Genomic DNA, 18584 nt, shown 5'->3' with positions numbered 1-18584 from the left:
TCCTATATAACTGGCGATATTAATATTTAAGTTACGGAAATCTTAGCACTTATCTGTGTGAATTTTATTTACAATAATGATTCCATAATATTTTTTTAGAATAGCGTCTCAATCAATATATTTATTTCAAAACAATGCTATCAGTTTTCTTTGACTAGAAGTGACAGCCTCTTGTTACGCTGCGGGGTTCTTAACACACGCTGATAACTGTAATGTCAAAACATGTAATTGTTTTCAATAGTAAGCATTTAGATAACTTATCTAATTAGGTAATTGATAAGCTAGTAGGTTCCGATGAACTTATAAAGGCAACAAGCAAGGATGTCGGTTAAAAGGTAAAATCAAGAGCTGAAGCCAGTGCTTGGAAAGATGATTCTCAGCGGTGTTATTGTTGTTGTCTATGCTATTTTCGTTTCTGCGGCGCCGGTCGCCCAAAACTCTATTTTGGTTGAAATCGAAGAGGAATATAACGGTAAACTAAAAATATAATATACTAATTTTCTAAATCCATATGTATTACATCGTCTTTTTTGTTCAAGTTATCCTGAAGTGTGTTTGTTCCCAATTAAGTCTGCAGAATTTGCAAAGAAACCTACGAGAATATAAATAATGAAATTATGTATATATAAATTTTATTACATAGATGTGCCTGCAACTGTCTTACCCTCGGTGAATGGTGATGATGAACAAGGAAGTTTCTTCGAAGGTGACATGTTGTTAACGTCGGCTCAACATCAAGCCATTCAACACGCAAAGTTGGAGCGAAATGGTTTAAAGGGGAGCACCAAACGTTGGCCGAATCGTACTGTTCTATATCACATCGTCGAAGAGGACTTCGGCTAGTATTTCAAAAATCATACATATTAATGCATTGTGAGGATTAAGTATTTGAATTTTTATATCATTTCCAGATGATAAAGAAATCATGATGATCGAAGAGGCGATTAAGGACATAGCGAATAAGTCATGTCTTAAATTTCGCAAGAAGGAAAAGGATGAACATGCTGTTACAATTCAGGTAGTGTGAGCTGTTTTTCATATGTGGAGGTGAAATCTCTAACCAAAAGAACTCGAAATCGTACAATGCTTAAGCTAAAATTTTATATTGTCTAAATTAACACTTTCAGACTGCTTCGTAAAACTATTTGAGTTATGAATATATTTACAATCATAACCTTGGTATAAAATGTAAACAAATATTCTAGTAGTAAAAGCTTGTTTTGAAAACGAGTTTTGAGAGTAGCGCAAAAATCTGCACTTGATCAATATACATAATGAAAGTTAATGAACCACTTTCTCAAAATATTCCCGTTTAGAGTCCAAAAATATCATGTCGGATGATGTGTGCGAGAACAGCGAATTTTTTTTATTTACCTACTATACATTTTTTAATCATTCTCTTTGTTATTGCAAAGGGCTCAGCCAACGGCTGCTTTTCAAATGTAGGGTACAGTCCTACAACGAGCGATGATAGTGACGAAGAAATAACTCAGGTGCTAAATCTTTCCAAGGGTTGTTTTAAGCATGGAACTGTTGTGCACGAGATGCTCCACACTTTGGGTTTCTATCATATGCAGAGCACTTTTGATAGAGATGAGTACGTGGAAATAGTGTGGGAAAACATACGATCAGGTAAAAATCGATATGTGTACTTAAAAAAATCTATTACTTGTCTGATTTGTTTTATTTACTTGTGGGATTAAATTTTTTTTAACAAAGATTCTTATTAAGTTTATGTACATTTTCATATTTAAGGAACCGAGCATAATTTTGCAAAGTACACGGTAGACACAGTAACAGATTTCGGCGTGCCTTACGACTATGGTAGTGTCATGCACTATCCAGAAAAAGCATTTTCTAAGAATGGAAATAGAACGATAATACCACTGAAGGTAAGTAATATGTAAAAAAAGTCACAATTACCGTAACAAAATATTTCTTAAAAAAGCCTTTGACACGAAACAATTTGTTTTTATGTCACGTGATTCCTTAATCAATTCTTCGATCACCGACGCATGTCATCTCAAATCATGAGCGCTGTCACGCAATGCATGTAATTACGGCAACTCGTGCATTACAGTTCTTTGATGTTCAAAATCGATGACGATATCTTTAATAATGTACATCAAAGGGCTAAGGAATTTGTAAGAGTACCTATAGTTATAATCCTTATCACTTCAGGCAATATAAGTAGGTGTATATTTTTTTACAGGAGGGTGTTACTATAGGTCAAAGAAATGGATTATCGGAGAGCGACATTCAAAAACTCAACAGAATGTATTGTGAAGAATCTGAAACGGCTCCCGTTAGTTATATGGAATAACCTTTATGATACTATCGATCTAAAATATTGGTTAAGTGACAAATAAATACAATGACGAATATTTTTCTTTTTTTCTATACATCAACTCTGTATACATTTCTTAAAAAAAATTAAACTGTTTCATCTCTACATTGACAATGGCAAATTTTACAAAAATAATATTAGTAATAAAATGGACGACAAAAAAGGGGTAAAAGTCACAAGATAGGAATTTTATTTTCACTAGTTTTTGTCTGTATATCAGTACACAGAAATCGGTAAAAGTATTTATGATATTGATCGTCTGTCTAAAATAAGATAATAGAATATTGCTAATTTTAATCATTAACCAGTTCTAAATAAATCTAATTACCCGCTGTTAGAAACAACTACTTACCAATAATATTGTATGAACACGACAACACTTCTTCCAGCAAAAAATATATATGTATTTACAAGTAAAGTTATGGCGTTTCTGTTAGTGTCTTAAAAATTTATCTGCAACCTTCTTTTATGTTCTCCGTGATTGTGCACTTGTGTTCATTTTTTTTACATTGCCAATTTAACGTGAAAGCGTAACCAAGTTCGATTATATTGCGAGTTTTTGTAAGTACTTGACTAGGTTAAAATATATGTAGATATAAATATATGGAAGTAAGTAGGTATCAGTTTTAACTTACATACACTCTGGATTGCAAATACATAAGGAAAAAAATGAGTCAATCTTTACGTACGTATTTGCTGTGATCAAACATGTTTAAACTAATAGCGTCTTATCATTATTGATTTTTGTAATGACATTTTAAAAAACCGTTTGTGAAAAAATTTCTTTGATTCATATTATGAAAGCAACAGGTACAGTTTCAGCTAATTAGATTACTTTACAAAGTTTGCGTGCCTCAGATATTGTGGGTCAATTAATGAAACCAAGGTTTTGTTCGGTGATAGAATAGATCGAGTAGTAAATTTAGCAATTCTTTGTTAGACGGGGCGACTGGCTCGAGCCGTTACCGCTGTAGCGCTGTCGTAAGTCTTCTGCAGTACCGCGTCAACACCTTGTGAAATAGTCGTATCTAAGACTATATTAATTCCCGGCCCGCCTCGGTGGGTTTTGTTTCATAAAAACTTTGCTACATAGTGCAAAAACTCAAAGTACCTAAAGAATTCACGCTGGCTGTATCCAAACATAGCAATGTGGTCATACCGTTAATACGACACACTTTTTGTCGAATGTTGTTTTAACTCTACGAACAGTCAATACTAATGAATTAATGTTTTGTTTTCTCTTATTAATATTTTAAATATGAAGTGGTTGTGTTATGCTGTAATATGCCACTTGTGTTCGCTGGGGTGTCTCGCTATGTCGCAGAGCGAAATTGAAGATTTTAGTAATTTTCTAAGACAAACATCAAGCCTGGATCAAAATTTAAAAAGTAAGATAATTATTTTTTTCTTAAACATTTTTAAGATTTATTTTAAAAAATACAAGCAACAGTATGCTCTTGGTTTAATAACTAAAATAAAATTAACTACATAGGTATATCAAAATGTATTGTATGCATAAATATGTTTATACTTTCTATTGTCTTCAAATTTGTAATAAACTAATTTGCTACATCTCTGGAAGGTCTACCAGAAGGAGATTATGAGGAAGATGTATCTCTGGACGACGATCATCACGCTTGGGAGAAGAGCGGAAAGTTTGAAGGGGACCTCATTCTAAACGAACGTCAGAGAAGGATGATTGTTAACAACGTCGTGGAAGGACTTGCCCGGAACGGTCTAACTGACAGCACTAAGCGTTGGCCGAATAACGAAGTGATTTATTTTATACAGCCTGACCACTTTTGTAAGGAACTAATTTGAATAACATTCTGCAAATATTAAATTTCTTTATTTTTGATGAAAGTAGTCTTCTGATTTCTGAAAAGTGATAAAAATTTGCGATTTTTTTCGGATTTTGTTTTCTTTTGAATTTAAATTAAAAAGGTGAAAAAGTTCAAGTTTTTGCTCTTCATTTAATTAATAGCTGAAGTATTAAAATAATCGTTATATTTCTCTCCAGTTTTAACTACCCTTTTTATTTTTATTATAATAATAAGTATTTTTTACTAATTGTGACAACGTCTACCGAGTACGATAATATATTATTGCAAATTATAAATAATATAAAATTCATTTTCAAATGTATTGTAATGTAATTATTTGTGATATGTATAATCAAATTAATATTCCTTAGAGATAATATTATATGGAAATATTAATTGTTTTCAGCCGACGATCAAGTACGTTCAATACAAAATGGTATCGAAGATTTGGCGAGAGCGTCGTGTGTTAAATTCAGACCTTACGTGAAAGGAGACGCTGATGCGGTAGTCATACAGGTAATACATCGACACTGTAATTACTGATTGTTATCTATCCAACGGAGATTTTATGACCTTATGTCATAATGTGCTATTAATATTTATACTTCCACATTGTTACGATTCTCATTAAAGTAAAAGTGGGCAAGCAATCAATATTTAATTAAGATTAGTTAATAAAATTATATAAAACAGTCGGTGCGTCTCCGTATTAATGAAACATTGAAATGCATCTTTTTCGTGACATTCTTTAAAAAAAATTATGATTTTCCACTATTTTTTGTACAGGGAAGTAAGCGTGGTTGCTTCTCACAAGTGGGTTACCAAGGGGGTTATCAAATTCTCAACTTATCTCGTCGCCATCCAGCCGACCGAGGTTGCTTCCGCCTTGGGACTGTAGTCCATGAACTACTCCATACTCTTGGCTTCTTCCACATGCAGAGTAGTCCTGACCGCGACGAGTTCATTGACGTATTATGGGATAACATAATAAGACGTGAGTTTTGCACCAATACTGGTACACTTAAAATGATTAAGAGCATAAAAATATGGGTACAATTTTATATTACACCCATATATAAAATGACACCTATATATTTACATATATTGCAAGTTTTAAGGTCAACACAAATATTTAAGTCCTCAGTAGTGTATTGTGTTAGAATTTCATTCTAATCCCCTGCACGTCCTGAATACAAAATGGTTTCCTCTTTACCAACAAGCCAACCAATATTTTGCAAAGAATAACTTTGCAAAGATTTTATAGTGACTAACTTATTTCTATAGTGTCATACGTGGAATTCATAACATATATATATTTTCTTTTTAGAGGCTCGGCACAATTTCCGCAAGTATGATTCACTTTCGGTTTCGGATTTTGGAGTTGGCTACGACTATGACAGCGTTCTGCATTATAGCCGTAAAGCTTTCTCTTCAAATGGTCAAGACACGCTTGTACCTAAGGTAATTCCGATCATGGCATTGCCATTCAATTAATCAACATGTATGCATATTAGTTTTAAATGTATCAGTTAATAACATTACTGCACTTGTTTTAGAATGGCGCTGATATTGGACAGAGAATCGGTCTTTCGGAAAAGGATATTGTTAAATTGAATAAAATGTATTGCGATGTAGATGCAGGCGTTATATCTCAAGATAGTATTTCATCGTTCGATATGGAGAAGAAAAGGAAAGGTGCTAAAAATAAACCATTCGTGGGTCAAGGGCTAGGATATCAAAAGGGGAAAACTGTTATTATAAAACTACCTAAAGCCGATGAACAGAACAGTCCCAAAAATCCCGTACGTGGTTATTTTAGTGAAACAACGCAGACCATACACCCAACATTCAATCTAGAAACTGGCCCTAAAGAAGACACAATTTTATATGACTATCAGTTTCCTGGACATAATATAAATGAATATATGTCACTATTACCGAAAAAGAAAGAAGACCAAGACGACTATAAAGAATTAAAAATAATCGATGCGAATAATGACGACAAAAGAAATTCCTACTTCTCAAACGAAGGCTCAATAGGTGAATCAGATAACAGAGATGTTTTACGATTTTCACAATTACCAGCTGTTCTTCAAGAGGATAAAGATGAAGTTGAAGATTCAGCACGAATATATTATTATGGTCAAAGTGACAGTTTGTCACCACATAGCGTACCTATTATAGAAAAGCAACAGATTAAAGCAAAAAATGCCAAACATTTAGCTTACCCTCACTATGATACCTTAAATTTTCAACCCAATAGATTCTCTGAAAAGGATTCAGATTTTTTATACGGAAAATCGAAACAAGATTCACCTCGAATTCTTCCTTATAATCCATCAAATGAGTTTGCTGACAGCGAATGGCATTTGAATGAAAATTATAAACCTAATTTTTATATACAAGAAGACGGACAAATTAAACATGATAAATATGATTTACCAAAAATAGGGTATAATTATGAGTTGTTTCAATAAAAGCGTAGCGAGCTAGTACCATAGGTACTATAAACCATGTGTCACGAATGGTTTACAGAATATAGAGTCTTCACTTTCTTTTTGCAATAAATGTAAATAACATTTAAAGCGTTGCAGGAATTAAAGTGAACCATAGTGTAAATAATGGTTTAAGTGTTTTGTTTTTTCTTAATGGGAACTAAAGTGAAGATTACAAAACATAATTAGTATAATGAGATACTTACCAGTGTTAATCAGTATAATATAAGAGTATCAGCTCTGATATCGTTTTGTATTAAGTCTTGTTTACGTTTCAGTTTATATGAAAGACGTGTATTTTTGTTTTATTGTAATATATTATAGATATTGTTGTTTTGTTTATAGGTAAGGCATTAAATTGTAAAAAAAATTGTTTTATTGTATTGGTGCTCTATTTTTTGTTTTGTTTTAGTTTTAATTGTTATTATTTTTTATAAAGCATATGTTTTGCCAGGTACACATTTAGCTAACGGGTAATTTTTAAATACAATAAAAACAATTATAGTATAAAACAAATAGTGCAAAATATATCTTCCTTTAATGCTTTTTGTACCACAGATACTTAATTTGCTTTTAGATAACATAAAACTTGGTTATCGCTCAATTAGAAATCAAGATTAAACATAATGTAGAGAAAAAGAAGAATATAACCATATCTCATTTCAAAAATTTGGTGCCTTTTTTTATTCATTCCATGTCATTCTTAAAACTATCTTAATTATTCAGAATTATCACCTGGAATTATGCATGCAAAAATGTAAAACCTAAATTTTTATATACGCTTCAGTTTAATTATTATTATGGTTTATGTTCCTATTGACAGGCCACATTTTTTTCATTTTATGTGATATGTCATTTTTATTGGACTTCAAAGTTCAATATGACATTTGACAGCGACTTTTATTGCTCTAGTTTATAGGTAATTTAAATGAATCATAATAGTGCTTTGTTGTGAAATCTCTATGTATCGATTGTTAAATGTTGTTTTCAAACTATATGTGACGTCCCAAGTATCTAAAGTCTTATTATGATAACGAGATAACAAAAGATATATTCGCAATGATTATCCAAAGACGGTGACGACTTAGAACTTGTAATCCTCAGTAGAAGTAGTATTTGCTAGAAATTTAATGGGTTGTGCTGTATCAGGGGTACAACGTACGATGTCTCTTTTTGGGAGACAATCTCAAGGCCAGGATGTTCGCGCTAAGTTAGAAAGGAAACTGTACATCGCACGAGAATCTCCTGATCCGGAGTTTGATTTATCTGACTGTCAGCTTAAACGTTTGCCTGCCGGTATATTTTCTATATGTAAGGTATTTAGAAAAGATAATTTATACCTGCACAATAACCAACTACAATCACTTGAAGAGGGAGGACAACTATCAGATCTTCAACTTGTTAAAGTTTTCAATTTAAGTTGTAATAAATTTTATAGACTGCCAAATAACATACGATTTTTGGTAAGTCTTACTGAGCTTTATCTTCAAAATAATTACCTGGAATCTCTACCGGAAGGATTTAAGTATCTGGAATTTTTAAAAATTTTAGATGTATCCCACAATAAGTTAAAGAGTCTCAATCCATCACTTGGTAATTTAAAATGCTTGTCTGTTTTCAAAATAACTGGAAATATTGATTTAAATAGGCTCTGTCAAGAATTATGTTTTGCTACCAATTTACAGACAATAGAATTAGATGGAGAAAATTTTATATTTCCTCCTGTTGAGGTAGCTACCAAAACTACAGAAGATATAATGAAATATTTATGTTCAGAAATGAATATTAAATATAGACCTCCTCAAGTAACAACTGAGCTGCAATCACAGTTACCAAATGCAATTCATAATCCCTTTGGTAAACAATTAAGCCTTACATGGGAACAACAAGAGACAGCAATGATTGATCAAGAAAACAAACTTCATCTAGCAAATCAAAGGCAAAGGGAAAAATTTTTGTCAACATTATTACAAGAGCAAAAAGATTTAGATGATGAAATATCTAAAATTCAAGAAAATAGGGAGTCGGAAAGACGAAACTTGATGAAAACTATACAAAAAGAAGAAAAAGAGATAGAATGTATAGTAAGAAATTTCCTACAATCAGAAAGACAAAATCCAGAAGTAATTCAACAACAACTAGTATACGAGCAGTTGGAACATGATCGTTTGCTTGAAATCGCCAGACAAAATTATGACAATGTGAAAAGATCTGACATCATAGCAAAGATGAAGGAGTTGTTAGAAAAAGACTGTTCTATTAATTACTATAAAAGACACTATAAGGATAATTTAAATAATGTTAAACAGAATTTATTAATTCAGGAATCTGAAGGGGAACTCAAATTGGAAGAACTTTTGAATGCTAGAGATGAAATGCGCACGGATTTGGTGCAACAGTTATTGGAAGATCAAGATGTCCAACAAGCAATGGTGTCTAGTTTGTTGGACAGGGTCGATGCTAAAAGTTGGAGCCTTAGTCAGGAAATATCATTGATTTCTATGCATCTGTCCAGACTCAGCATTATAGAACAAGAAAAGAAAAAAATAAATATGGCATTTAATTATAATGAGTTCCTACAGCAACGGATGAAGTTGGTAGGTCTCTTAGATGATCTTTTAGATCAGAAAAATTTGAGGAGGAAACAATTAATAAACACCCTCAAGGAAGCAGAAAGTGAAGGAAACTATGCACATGACTTTTGGCTTAAAAGTTATCAAAAAGTGTTAGATGCTGCACCCAAGTCATTGTTGAATGTGGGAAAGTTGGACCCTCTTTTTGCAAATCATTTGCTACAAGAAGGTGTTATACATTGTTTGCCATTCTTGGTTAAACTGTTAATTTCAGGTATATCTTTACTTGATATAAATAACGAAAATTTAAAGGAAAATGGAGTTTCCTTCACATCAGATAGAGAAAGCATCTTGAGAGCTTTAAAGTTGTATGTAGAATCTTGTTCAGACATTATGAATGAGCCAGAACAAATTACGTCTACAGAAGGTGCAAGTTTGTCTGGTGTTTTGGAGAGTAAAACCTTGGAAGTCCTTAAGACTAATGAAACTGAAAGCTCAGTAGTTGAGGGTGAATGTGTTGTTTGTATGGACTCAAAGTCTGAGGTAGTTTTTGTACCATGCGGTCACATGTGTTGCTGTCAGCCCTGTTCACAGAATGAGTTAGAAACCTGTCCCATGTGCAGAATAAACATAGAGAGAAAAATTAAAGTCATCCTTTCCTAAAATTATTTTTCTGCACATATCCTTTTTATTAGCTGTTTTCTATATATTTATATAACACTGCAAGTTGCCCAGTTAATAATATTATATTTATTATTGGAATTCTGGTTTGAACTTCTGGTTTTTTTTTTATTAACTAGTCAAAATTTTAAATAAAACTGAAGAGCTTTAAGCAACACATTTGTTTGAATGTTGTTTAATTACACGTGAGTGTTGTTTTAAGCATATTTTTCTTAGTATTTGTCTATTAGCAACAAGGCTGTGAATTGTAAGATCATATCAATATATTTGGTGATCTTGCAATGTCTTTTTTGAAATATTAAAGATGTGATTTTACAAGAATATTAATTGCACTTACAAATGAAAGACAACCATAAATTTAGTTTGTTTTTGTAAATGTAATATCTTACATTGAAATATAAAGAAATCGATTTCTTTTAAGTTTAAATGAATGAATACAATTATTGTGTTGTTGAAAATATGTGTTTTGTTTCTAAAATGTGCAGTTTTGTAATTGTTTTAAATATTTAGTGTATTCGTTGTAAGGTTATTATTATTTATTTTAATATTTAATGTAAGGCCTGCGAGGGACCATTAAGTGTCATTTCTTTGTACCTACACTGTGATTAAATAATTTTTCGTGTGTGGTCACATGTTTAAAATATATACATGGTGCTCTATCAATTGCGTTTAATGTTAAACTGATATTCAATTATATTATCCTTGTTCAATTTGTAGTTCAAGTGTTACTATTTTCCACGTATTATAAAATACACGACATTAGCACGATATTATGTGTTTTTTTACCTATACTGTAAATAAATTCCTAAGTATTGAGTTGTTTTTGGGTAAATAAAGTACTAAACTAAAGATTACTTTAAACATCTTATCGCCAGAAGATGTCTCTTTGGGTTTCTTCGTTCTAAATATTTAAAAACTTACTTTTTTTATATGGTTTACTCGTATTCAACTTTAAACACGAGATATTTCGAGTAAGTAGTTTAATAAAAATAAATGTCCTTTGCAAAGTATAAATGCCAGAAAAATGGATGTCAGTGTAATATTTATAATAATTTCTCATTGTACCTAACGAATAACACAACGAGAAAGAACCACTAACTTCAAACAGACTTTCGTTTTGTAAGGAACATAATAAAATTTCTTTTGTAGCCGGAGTCCTTGCAAATTTAACTTAATGAAGCAATTTATGAAAAGAAAATTAATAAGGTGAAATAATTACACAACGGAGCTCATGATAAATTTTTAATTTGCGAGAATGTTAACTGATATTTTTATTTAGCGGCGTTCTGAAATACGTAATGAATAATATATTTCAGTATTTGCATATTTCTTGATAAAGAGTTGGTCTGTTGAAGGTTACGTACTAATTATCACCGATAAAAGTCTGATCTATTTAATGACGGAAGGTGGATTTAATGAGATCTAAGACTTTCGTGAGTTTTATTCATTTAAATGAAACTAATATATTACGGATATACTACGCGGATTTTATTATTTTAAAACTACATCACATTACTTTATACATTGTTTAGACGTAAGATAAAACACATGATGTTTAAGTTATTTTGGAAAAAATATTAAATTCTATTCAATCATTAATTTTGTAGTAGATAACTATTAACAATTGGCTTTACCCAAAGTAACATTGAATTTAAAAAAAAAAAACATCCTAAAAATTGCTTTATCGATCTATATCGAGCAAACCTATCTTTATTTTCTCAGATGTAATTTAATATGAAAAGGTTTTATAGGTATTTTATTGTATCATTTTTCGACGTTGCGAATCACTGCGTCTCACATCAAATGGGAACGAATGCGGAAAGGAAATTGAATCGAAGGAACGTATCAATAACATATCTATATGATTACGCCCAAGGACTTCATTTTCACTCTTGAATGTGTACGAAAAGGTATTTCTATGATACGTATCATGAGTTAGGATGTTTAGTGGAACGGAAAAATATATTGATAAAATAAGTCGTTCTTGTACCTACGATTGCTTTCCAATTATTTCTACAACATTAAATCATGAGTGAATTCTTTAGCGTTGATAACAAAAGAAGTAGCTATTAATTAGAATCTGAAAATTTTAATTTGACTTTGTAACAACTAACAGGCTTATTAAGAGTTGAAAACAATATTTATTTTCTTTCCGTATTGTTAAAGTCTGTATATATTCGATGTTTTATTACCCTTTCATTGTTATTCGTGAAACAAAATTACTTATAAATATTTTCTTTAGCTTTAATTAAATTTATTGGATAACCTTTTAGGTGAATTTTGAATTCTACGAAAACCTTTTATTTTACAAAGCTAGTATTGTACCTATGTTTTTTCCTGCTATAACTGCAAACGAGGCATTCCCGGCAAAAATACAGAAATTGATTTCGTTGTAAACAAGAAATACCCATATCAAAAACTTAATTAATTTAATCAGTGTATGGGTATTATTTTGTAACTAAGCTGAGAAAATCCTCATGAATAGTAGGTGGGGCCCACGGTCCCCCCCACGGGAGGTGTTTTGCTTGATGGAGGAAAATCGTGATCCTTGGCTGTTTCATATTAAGATATATCATATGCCCTGTCATTATTTAATCACATTTAAATCATAAGCTATTTATCATTATATGTTCAATAGGTATAAGTATGTTTAATATATTATCTAGGAATCTAAATTCATAACACGAGCAAGTTAAAACTATCTATACTATATAAAAAAATGAGTTATCAATTTGTATTTCCAAAGCAATGTTATGCTCCATGTTCGTTGAAATGTTATCAAAGTGACCAAAACATCAAATTACGTGCTCAGAATAAGATAAGCAACGCCTGTTCATTATAAGCCTTGTTTCAGACTTCAATGACGATGGCATAAAGTCCGACCTCATCAGATAATTGCGTTCTTTGATCTTGAGTTGTTCAAAATCTGTCTAAATACAAGATCAGAGAGGTTCATAACATCATTGAAATTTGACGATTGATATCTTTTATGAAAATGTGCCCTTTGAATTGAAAAACTGTGCTCTTAATATAATGATTCATTCGTATTACAACAATGAGTGGTGTTAATTTATTTGCTCAGTAATAGTTTGTTGTGGGAAGATGTTAAAATAATAACCATTCATACAAAAAGGTTTATTAATCGAAATAATGTCGTAAATAGTTCTAAAGGATCAGGCGTGTTATGTGTGCCGGGGTACCTACCTTTCAGGAGGTAAATTAAGAGCTATCAATATACGTATAAATACATAAACACAATAAAATTAAAGATTTAGAAAACCCAATCCAGATATTAACCAAAAATAGCGAAAAACCACAACAAGAAAAATGGACTTAAAATGAAAAATATTGCATTGAAATCAGTACATTGGAAAGCTACGCACGGGCACACCTACACGCACACACAGGCACACATGATTACTTCTTTTGGCATCGGGAATTACAAATTATTTTTTAAAATCCCCATATTTAAAAAGCCTTTCCGAAAATATGATAGGTACTTAAGTGCACACTGAGTACAAAAGGTTATTGTTATTACCAATTATATTATTTAAGTAAAATATTGAGTGCCAATCAAATATTGTGGTCGGTAAGTTCACAAGTTTTTATCCATAGCAATATTATAAATACAACAATAATATTGTCTCTGTGCCTATAACGTTTTCGCGTCTGAACATATTAATCGATTTTTAGCAATTAACCTTCACCAGTAATGAGCACTTGAGGACTTAGGAGGAGGCTGAAGGACATAATGCACTTCAAGTAGACAAAATTGCTTTAAAAGGATGTAATAATAATGTATAATTTATCGATATCTATCGCATATATGAAATAAATGAGTTGATATGATTAGACTGTTTTAAATAAATATTTTATTACTCCTGTTAATATTTATTTCGAATTTCCTGTTGAGTGAGATAAATGACGGGCTACGTCTCAATGGTAGACGAGTAATCCTTTCAATTAGCTAGAGATCAAAAGATTATCAGCATTAAACGATTTACTGTTAGTTTGAGCTTCCTCGACTCTTAATCTCAAAGATTAATTTAAAAATGCTGTATTTGCTAAAATATTTTATACAACACTGTAATATAAAGTAGTTATTTGAAGTGTAAAAGTCTGATTTTAACCTTATTTTTGTGCAAAAATAATTTAAAGTTCTAATAAATGTTAGCCATATTTTATACTGAGAATTTTTTATATTTACGGGCATTTCGTTTCTGTAAGTTATCGGCAACGTCGTTTGCGCTGTTATAAAGGAGCTGCAGTAATTGATATCAATTAGGGACCGTCCCAATGGCCCCTCAAGAAAATTGGCCGCAAAATCCCGTTCACAGTCATCAAGATTGTCACCTTAATAAATTGTGGTTGAAAAGTTTTGCTTCAAACAATTATAGAAATGGTTTCGTTTCTCGAATAAAAGATTGCTATTATAATAGTAATAATTTTGTAACTTTTTGCTTATTAATTTTACGATTTATAGTATTTTTGATGGAATATGGAAAATTGGCAAGGGACTTTATTGTATAAACAATACATTATATACTGTCCGTACGTTGAGCATTAGGGGCAATTTATTATATTAAAATCGCTTTAACTTTACCCGCCCCGGTCCTGTTAAAATATGCACAAAGCAAAGGCGTTGATCATACTTAAATGATGAAGATTTAGAAGGGCAGTTGTTCTTGAATATGGAGCGGCAGTTAGGAGTTTTAACGATGGGTCTTAGTCAGGAAGTTCGCTAATGTTCCTCTTAGATTTAACATCTTCTTATATATAATATGATTTAATACGTAACCTTATTAAATTATGAATCAATATTTTTCTCAATAAATATTCCTTTCTATGATGTATTTATATAATTTTTATTTCTACCATTTCTATTTCCGAATTGGGCCTTATAATTAAATAAATTCCAAAAAAATCTGACTTTTTGACTACATTTTATGTAATATTTCGCAAACTGTTAGCAAGTTTCTTTAGAAAAGTTTCCCTCAAGAGCTCATCGTAACTTTCTCTTGAAGTATTCGTTTCGTAAATTAAACGTCAAATTTCATAGCCACTGTGATTGCTCTTCGTTGTGACGAAGTTTCATAATAAATGTGGGCAATAAACAAGAAAGACTTAAGTGTTTACCTTAAAAGGATACAAGAAAATTAATAACTTCGTTGCCTATGTGGTATTGGGAAAAATTTATGCAATCTTACAAACACTTACAAGAACAATAAGTAGTAGTAATGGTTCTTTCAAGTATTTATTACAAGGATTGTGTACTTAAATGAAATATAATATAACTGCTCATTGATATTTATTGACTGACCTTTTACAGAGAATATTGAGCACATTCAGTGTTCATATTTTATAAGGCTATTGATTCTCAGAATGAATTCCGTTTTAAACTGTATTGCATTTATTTTTAACGAAAACATTTTTTTGATTTTTCTAAAGTTTAGTAAAGCACCTAAGTATTTAATTGTGATTTAGAATTCTATTAATATTGAATCTAAATATGAAATCATCATATAAATTTTTGATTAATATATTATAGTTACATAATAGGTACCACGGGCGGTGTCCGTAGTTAAACCCAGTAATTGTTCATCATTTGAATAGCAAAAGCCAGCGACATAGTCGGGGTAAGACTCACATTTCGTACATATATATTTTCTTCCATAAACAGCTTCTTTAAAATATACGAATGCGCAGCGATGTTCACAACTATCTGCTACTGCATTTAGATTAACAGGAGGTGTTATTATAAAAATAATTCGTTTTCTAAGAAAATAAGAAAAAAAAAATGTTTTAGTCAACTCACTTTCGCTCTCGGAGCAGCAATGTGGTTGGGAATCTCCTCCGTTGGGATAAAAATCTGCGTGACCGATACTCGATTCGTATCCCAAGACACCCGAGTTAGTGTGAATAATGTTTACAAAACTACCCGCGTCTTTGGTTATTCCTGAAAGAAATGGAGGAAACTCGAAGAAAGGCCGAGCTGGATCCAAACCTGAAAAAAAACTACATTTACACTGAACGACTGAAGGTTTAATCATTTTCAATTTCACTATGTTCCTATTATTACCGGTGACTCGATCTATAATAAATTTCTTATCTTTAAGTTTCATTCCGGTCAACCCAACAACATGTGCTCCCAAACTGTGTCCAATCAAATGAATGTCTGTGCCGTGCAGCTCAAATCTCTTAGATAAAGCCAAAACAAAATCGCTGATCTGCGTTTTGTAAAGTGTTATATATTATTAATTATACATAGCATATATCCTTCACAATCAATATCTGGCAATGATAATATAAAAAAGAGTCAAAATATAAATATCTTTCTAAGCATGATACCTCTTCAGCGACGCTATCCGTCAAATAAGCGGAGGTTATGTAATTTGTATACGAGGCAGGCTCTTTCCAATCTACTATAATAACATTCACATCCCTAGTTGCTAAGTAAGCGTCTTTAATCAACTGAGTACCATTACTGTACCCAGAGCCGAGCCACCCGTGGGTTACCATTACCAACGGTTTACTAGGATTGTAATTTTTGACTTCCGTTAGGTTCACGTGTAGTTCCTCGAAATGGTTTTTGTTGCATCTGAAAATTTTTATTGATAAGTAACCATGTAACTCCGGAATTCTAGGAGATATTAAAGAATCAATTAATTAATTTTGAAGACAAATTCTTACTTGGTGTAGAGCCAAAACTGCACCTCGACTTCTGTCGACAGACGCGTTTCAATAAGCTCAGTCCCATAATCTTCCGGTACATCCAAGTTGATCAAATGCATGTGGTGATTTTCGTCGTAATATTTAACAAATTTACTAGCATCATCACCTGCAGTAAATTTTGTTAATCTCTGAAAAAAACGTTATCATTTAATGAGATCTAAGACTTTCGCGAGTTTTATTCATTTAAATGAAACTAATATATTCCGGATATTCTACGCGAATTTTATTATTTTAAAACAACATAATCCCGACGTTTCGGTTACTTTTCAGCAACCGTGATCACGGGCAAACAAGATGTGAATGTCTGTCAGTCGGTCCTTGTTATTTATCATCTACCGCCATCGATTTCTTAATTTTCTGGCGTACCGCTCTGGACACCGGCAGAATTCGCAATCACAATCGAGTTTATAAACACCCGCTTGATACAAAGAAATGGTACTCTTGATTGGTCTCAAGAATTGGCTCACTTTCTTATGTGGTTTGTAAATAGTCTTGATCGAAACCTTCTTCAAGATGTTGCCTATTCTGTCAGTAACTCCCTTCACATATGATGATATTGCAGGTTGTCGCTCAACTGTGGCTGCGTGATCACGGTAGGTGAAAAGTAACCGAAACGTCGGGATTATGTTGTTTTAAAATAATAAAATCTGCGTAGTATATTCGATATATATTAGTTTCATTTAAACTTTATCATTTAATTCTTTTTTTAGTACACAAGGTTAGTATGTTTTATGTATCATAAAATTACGTACGCTATTTTGTACAACAGTTCTTGTAAGCTAATGAATGTATGAATTAACACAACCCGATAATCTAATAGGTATTGACTTGGCCTGTTTTTGATATTACGGGAAGTTTAAATTGACTAGAACTCATACATAGTAACTAATTACTTTCTTAAGAAAGAAGCTAGAACATGATGTACCGCAAAACAAACATATAGAGTTAATAGAGTTTAACGTATTATTGGTAGATTTTAAAAACATACGCATACATGCAAACACATGTTTATACATGTCTTTCCATGTATGCGTATGGTAGGTGGGCATGGATTACAATGACCAATTTTGATGGATTTGTTAGCAAATTATATCACTTAAAAAATAAAATTAAAATTGTATTTTAAAAATATAGAATGAAAAATCCTTGGAATTTTTCAGTCTATGCTTTGTAATTTAAGTTTAACATTGATTTTATCTTGAACTGAAAGGAAAAATAAATATCATATCGGATTTTATACATACAATTACAATTAGGTTTTTTTTAGCAAAAAGAACTTTCTGGAAACAATCGCTAAAATAAAGTATCACGACCTATCAACTCTCTCGAATAAATTAAAACCGATGTGATGCTGTTGTTTAGTTTATATAATATTTTTCACGGATATAACAGGATAATTGGTAGAATAACCATAGATATTCTACCAATTATCAACAGATAGATAACAGTCGTTGTAAATCTCCTATATTCATTTAAATTACTGTAATAAGTGATAAAAATTTAAATAAACTTCCCAATAGAATATTACAATATAAGTGTACTTGCAAAAAATGTTACGACGAAGAATAATATCCTTTTAATCGTCAACATATTGGATGTTTCACTTCCAGCTATGATTATTATCACATATATTTTGTGTCACTTCTAATACAAATGTAACACATATGTCCGCTTATATTTAACTGAAGTGGAAAATTTTATGTAATGCGAATAATATTTTTGTTTCCAAGTCAAATCTAATATTCAATGGTTATAGCATAATGTAAACTAATTAGTTAGTAAATTATATTTACAATAATATAAGAAGCTGTAATTAGAAATATGACGTAACTAATACATAGTAATTATAAAAAAAAACAAAAACTAAAAAATAAATCCTAATATATATTTTTTTTCATAGTTGAAGATACGAATAATTATAACTAGTGTTTGT

General features: G+C 31.4%; 4 protein-coding genes across 6 annotated transcripts; 3 read left to right on the top strand and 1 right to left on the bottom strand.

Annotated features, from left to right (window-relative positions):
- The first annotated feature begins 299 nt into the window (after positions 1–299).
- Positions 300–2384, top strand: LOC116765206 (zinc metalloproteinase nas-7-like). The gene is made up of 6 exons (XM_061526880.1): positions 300–472; positions 644–838; positions 912–1018; positions 1416–1632; positions 1756–1892; positions 2213–2384. The coding sequence occupies exons 1-6, from the start codon at positions 370–372 to the stop codon at positions 2321–2323; spliced, it is 870 nt and encodes a 289-aa protein (XP_061382864.1). The 5' UTR covers positions 300–369; the 3' UTR covers positions 2324–2384.
- Positions 2385–3156: 772 nt separating this feature from the next.
- Positions 3157–7010, top strand: LOC116765720 (uncharacterized). Its single transcript, XM_061526936.1, has 6 exons — positions 3157–3735; positions 3930–4151; positions 4577–4686; positions 4957–5164; positions 5498–5631; positions 5727–7010. Exons 1-6 carry the CDS (start codon positions 3606–3608, stop codon positions 6645–6647), a joined length of 1725 nt encoding a protein of 574 aa, XP_061382920.1. The 5' UTR covers positions 3157–3605; the 3' UTR covers positions 6648–7010.
- A 542-nt stretch (positions 7011–7552) lies between these two features.
- LOC116765710 (E3 ubiquitin-protein ligase LRSAM1-like) lies at positions 7553–10689 on the top strand. Its single transcript, XM_032655295.2, has one exon. It carries the CDS (start codon positions 7796–7798, stop codon positions 9899–9901), a length of 2106 nt encoding a protein of 701 aa, XP_032511186.2. The 5' UTR covers positions 7553–7795; the 3' UTR covers positions 9902–10689.
- Positions 10690–15276: 4587 nt separating this feature from the next.
- LOC116778579 (lipase member H-like) lies at positions 15277–18343 on the bottom strand. Of its 3 annotated transcripts, none has more exons than XM_061526937.1 (6): positions 18197–18343; positions 16610–16779; positions 16268–16517; positions 15999–16146; positions 15735–15923; positions 15277–15647 (listed from the first exon to the last, which is right to left on the bottom strand). In XM_061526937.1, the coding sequence occupies exons 1-6, from the start codon at positions 18239–18241 to the stop codon at positions 15454–15456; spliced, it is 996 nt and encodes a 331-aa protein (XP_061382921.1). In that variant the 5' UTR covers positions 18242–18343; the 3' UTR covers positions 15277–15453. The 3 variants fall into 3 exon arrangements, with proteins under 3 accessions (XP_061382921.1, XP_061382923.1, XP_061382922.1); XM_061526939.1 differs by having other exon boundaries at positions 18193–18288; XM_061526938.1 differs by lacking the exon at positions 18197–18343 and adding an exon at positions 17896–17991.
- Between the last annotated feature and the right edge of the window lie 241 nt (positions 18344–18584).

The sequence above is a fragment of the Danaus plexippus genome (genome assembly GCF_018135715.1).
Source record: "Danaus plexippus chromosome 3 unlocalized genomic scaffold, MEX_DaPlex mxdp_30, whole genome shotgun sequence".
Lineage (NCBI taxonomy): Eukaryota > Metazoa > Arthropoda > Insecta > Lepidoptera > Nymphalidae > Danaus > Danaus plexippus.
This window is presented reverse-complemented; position numbering and strand designations above follow the sequence as displayed.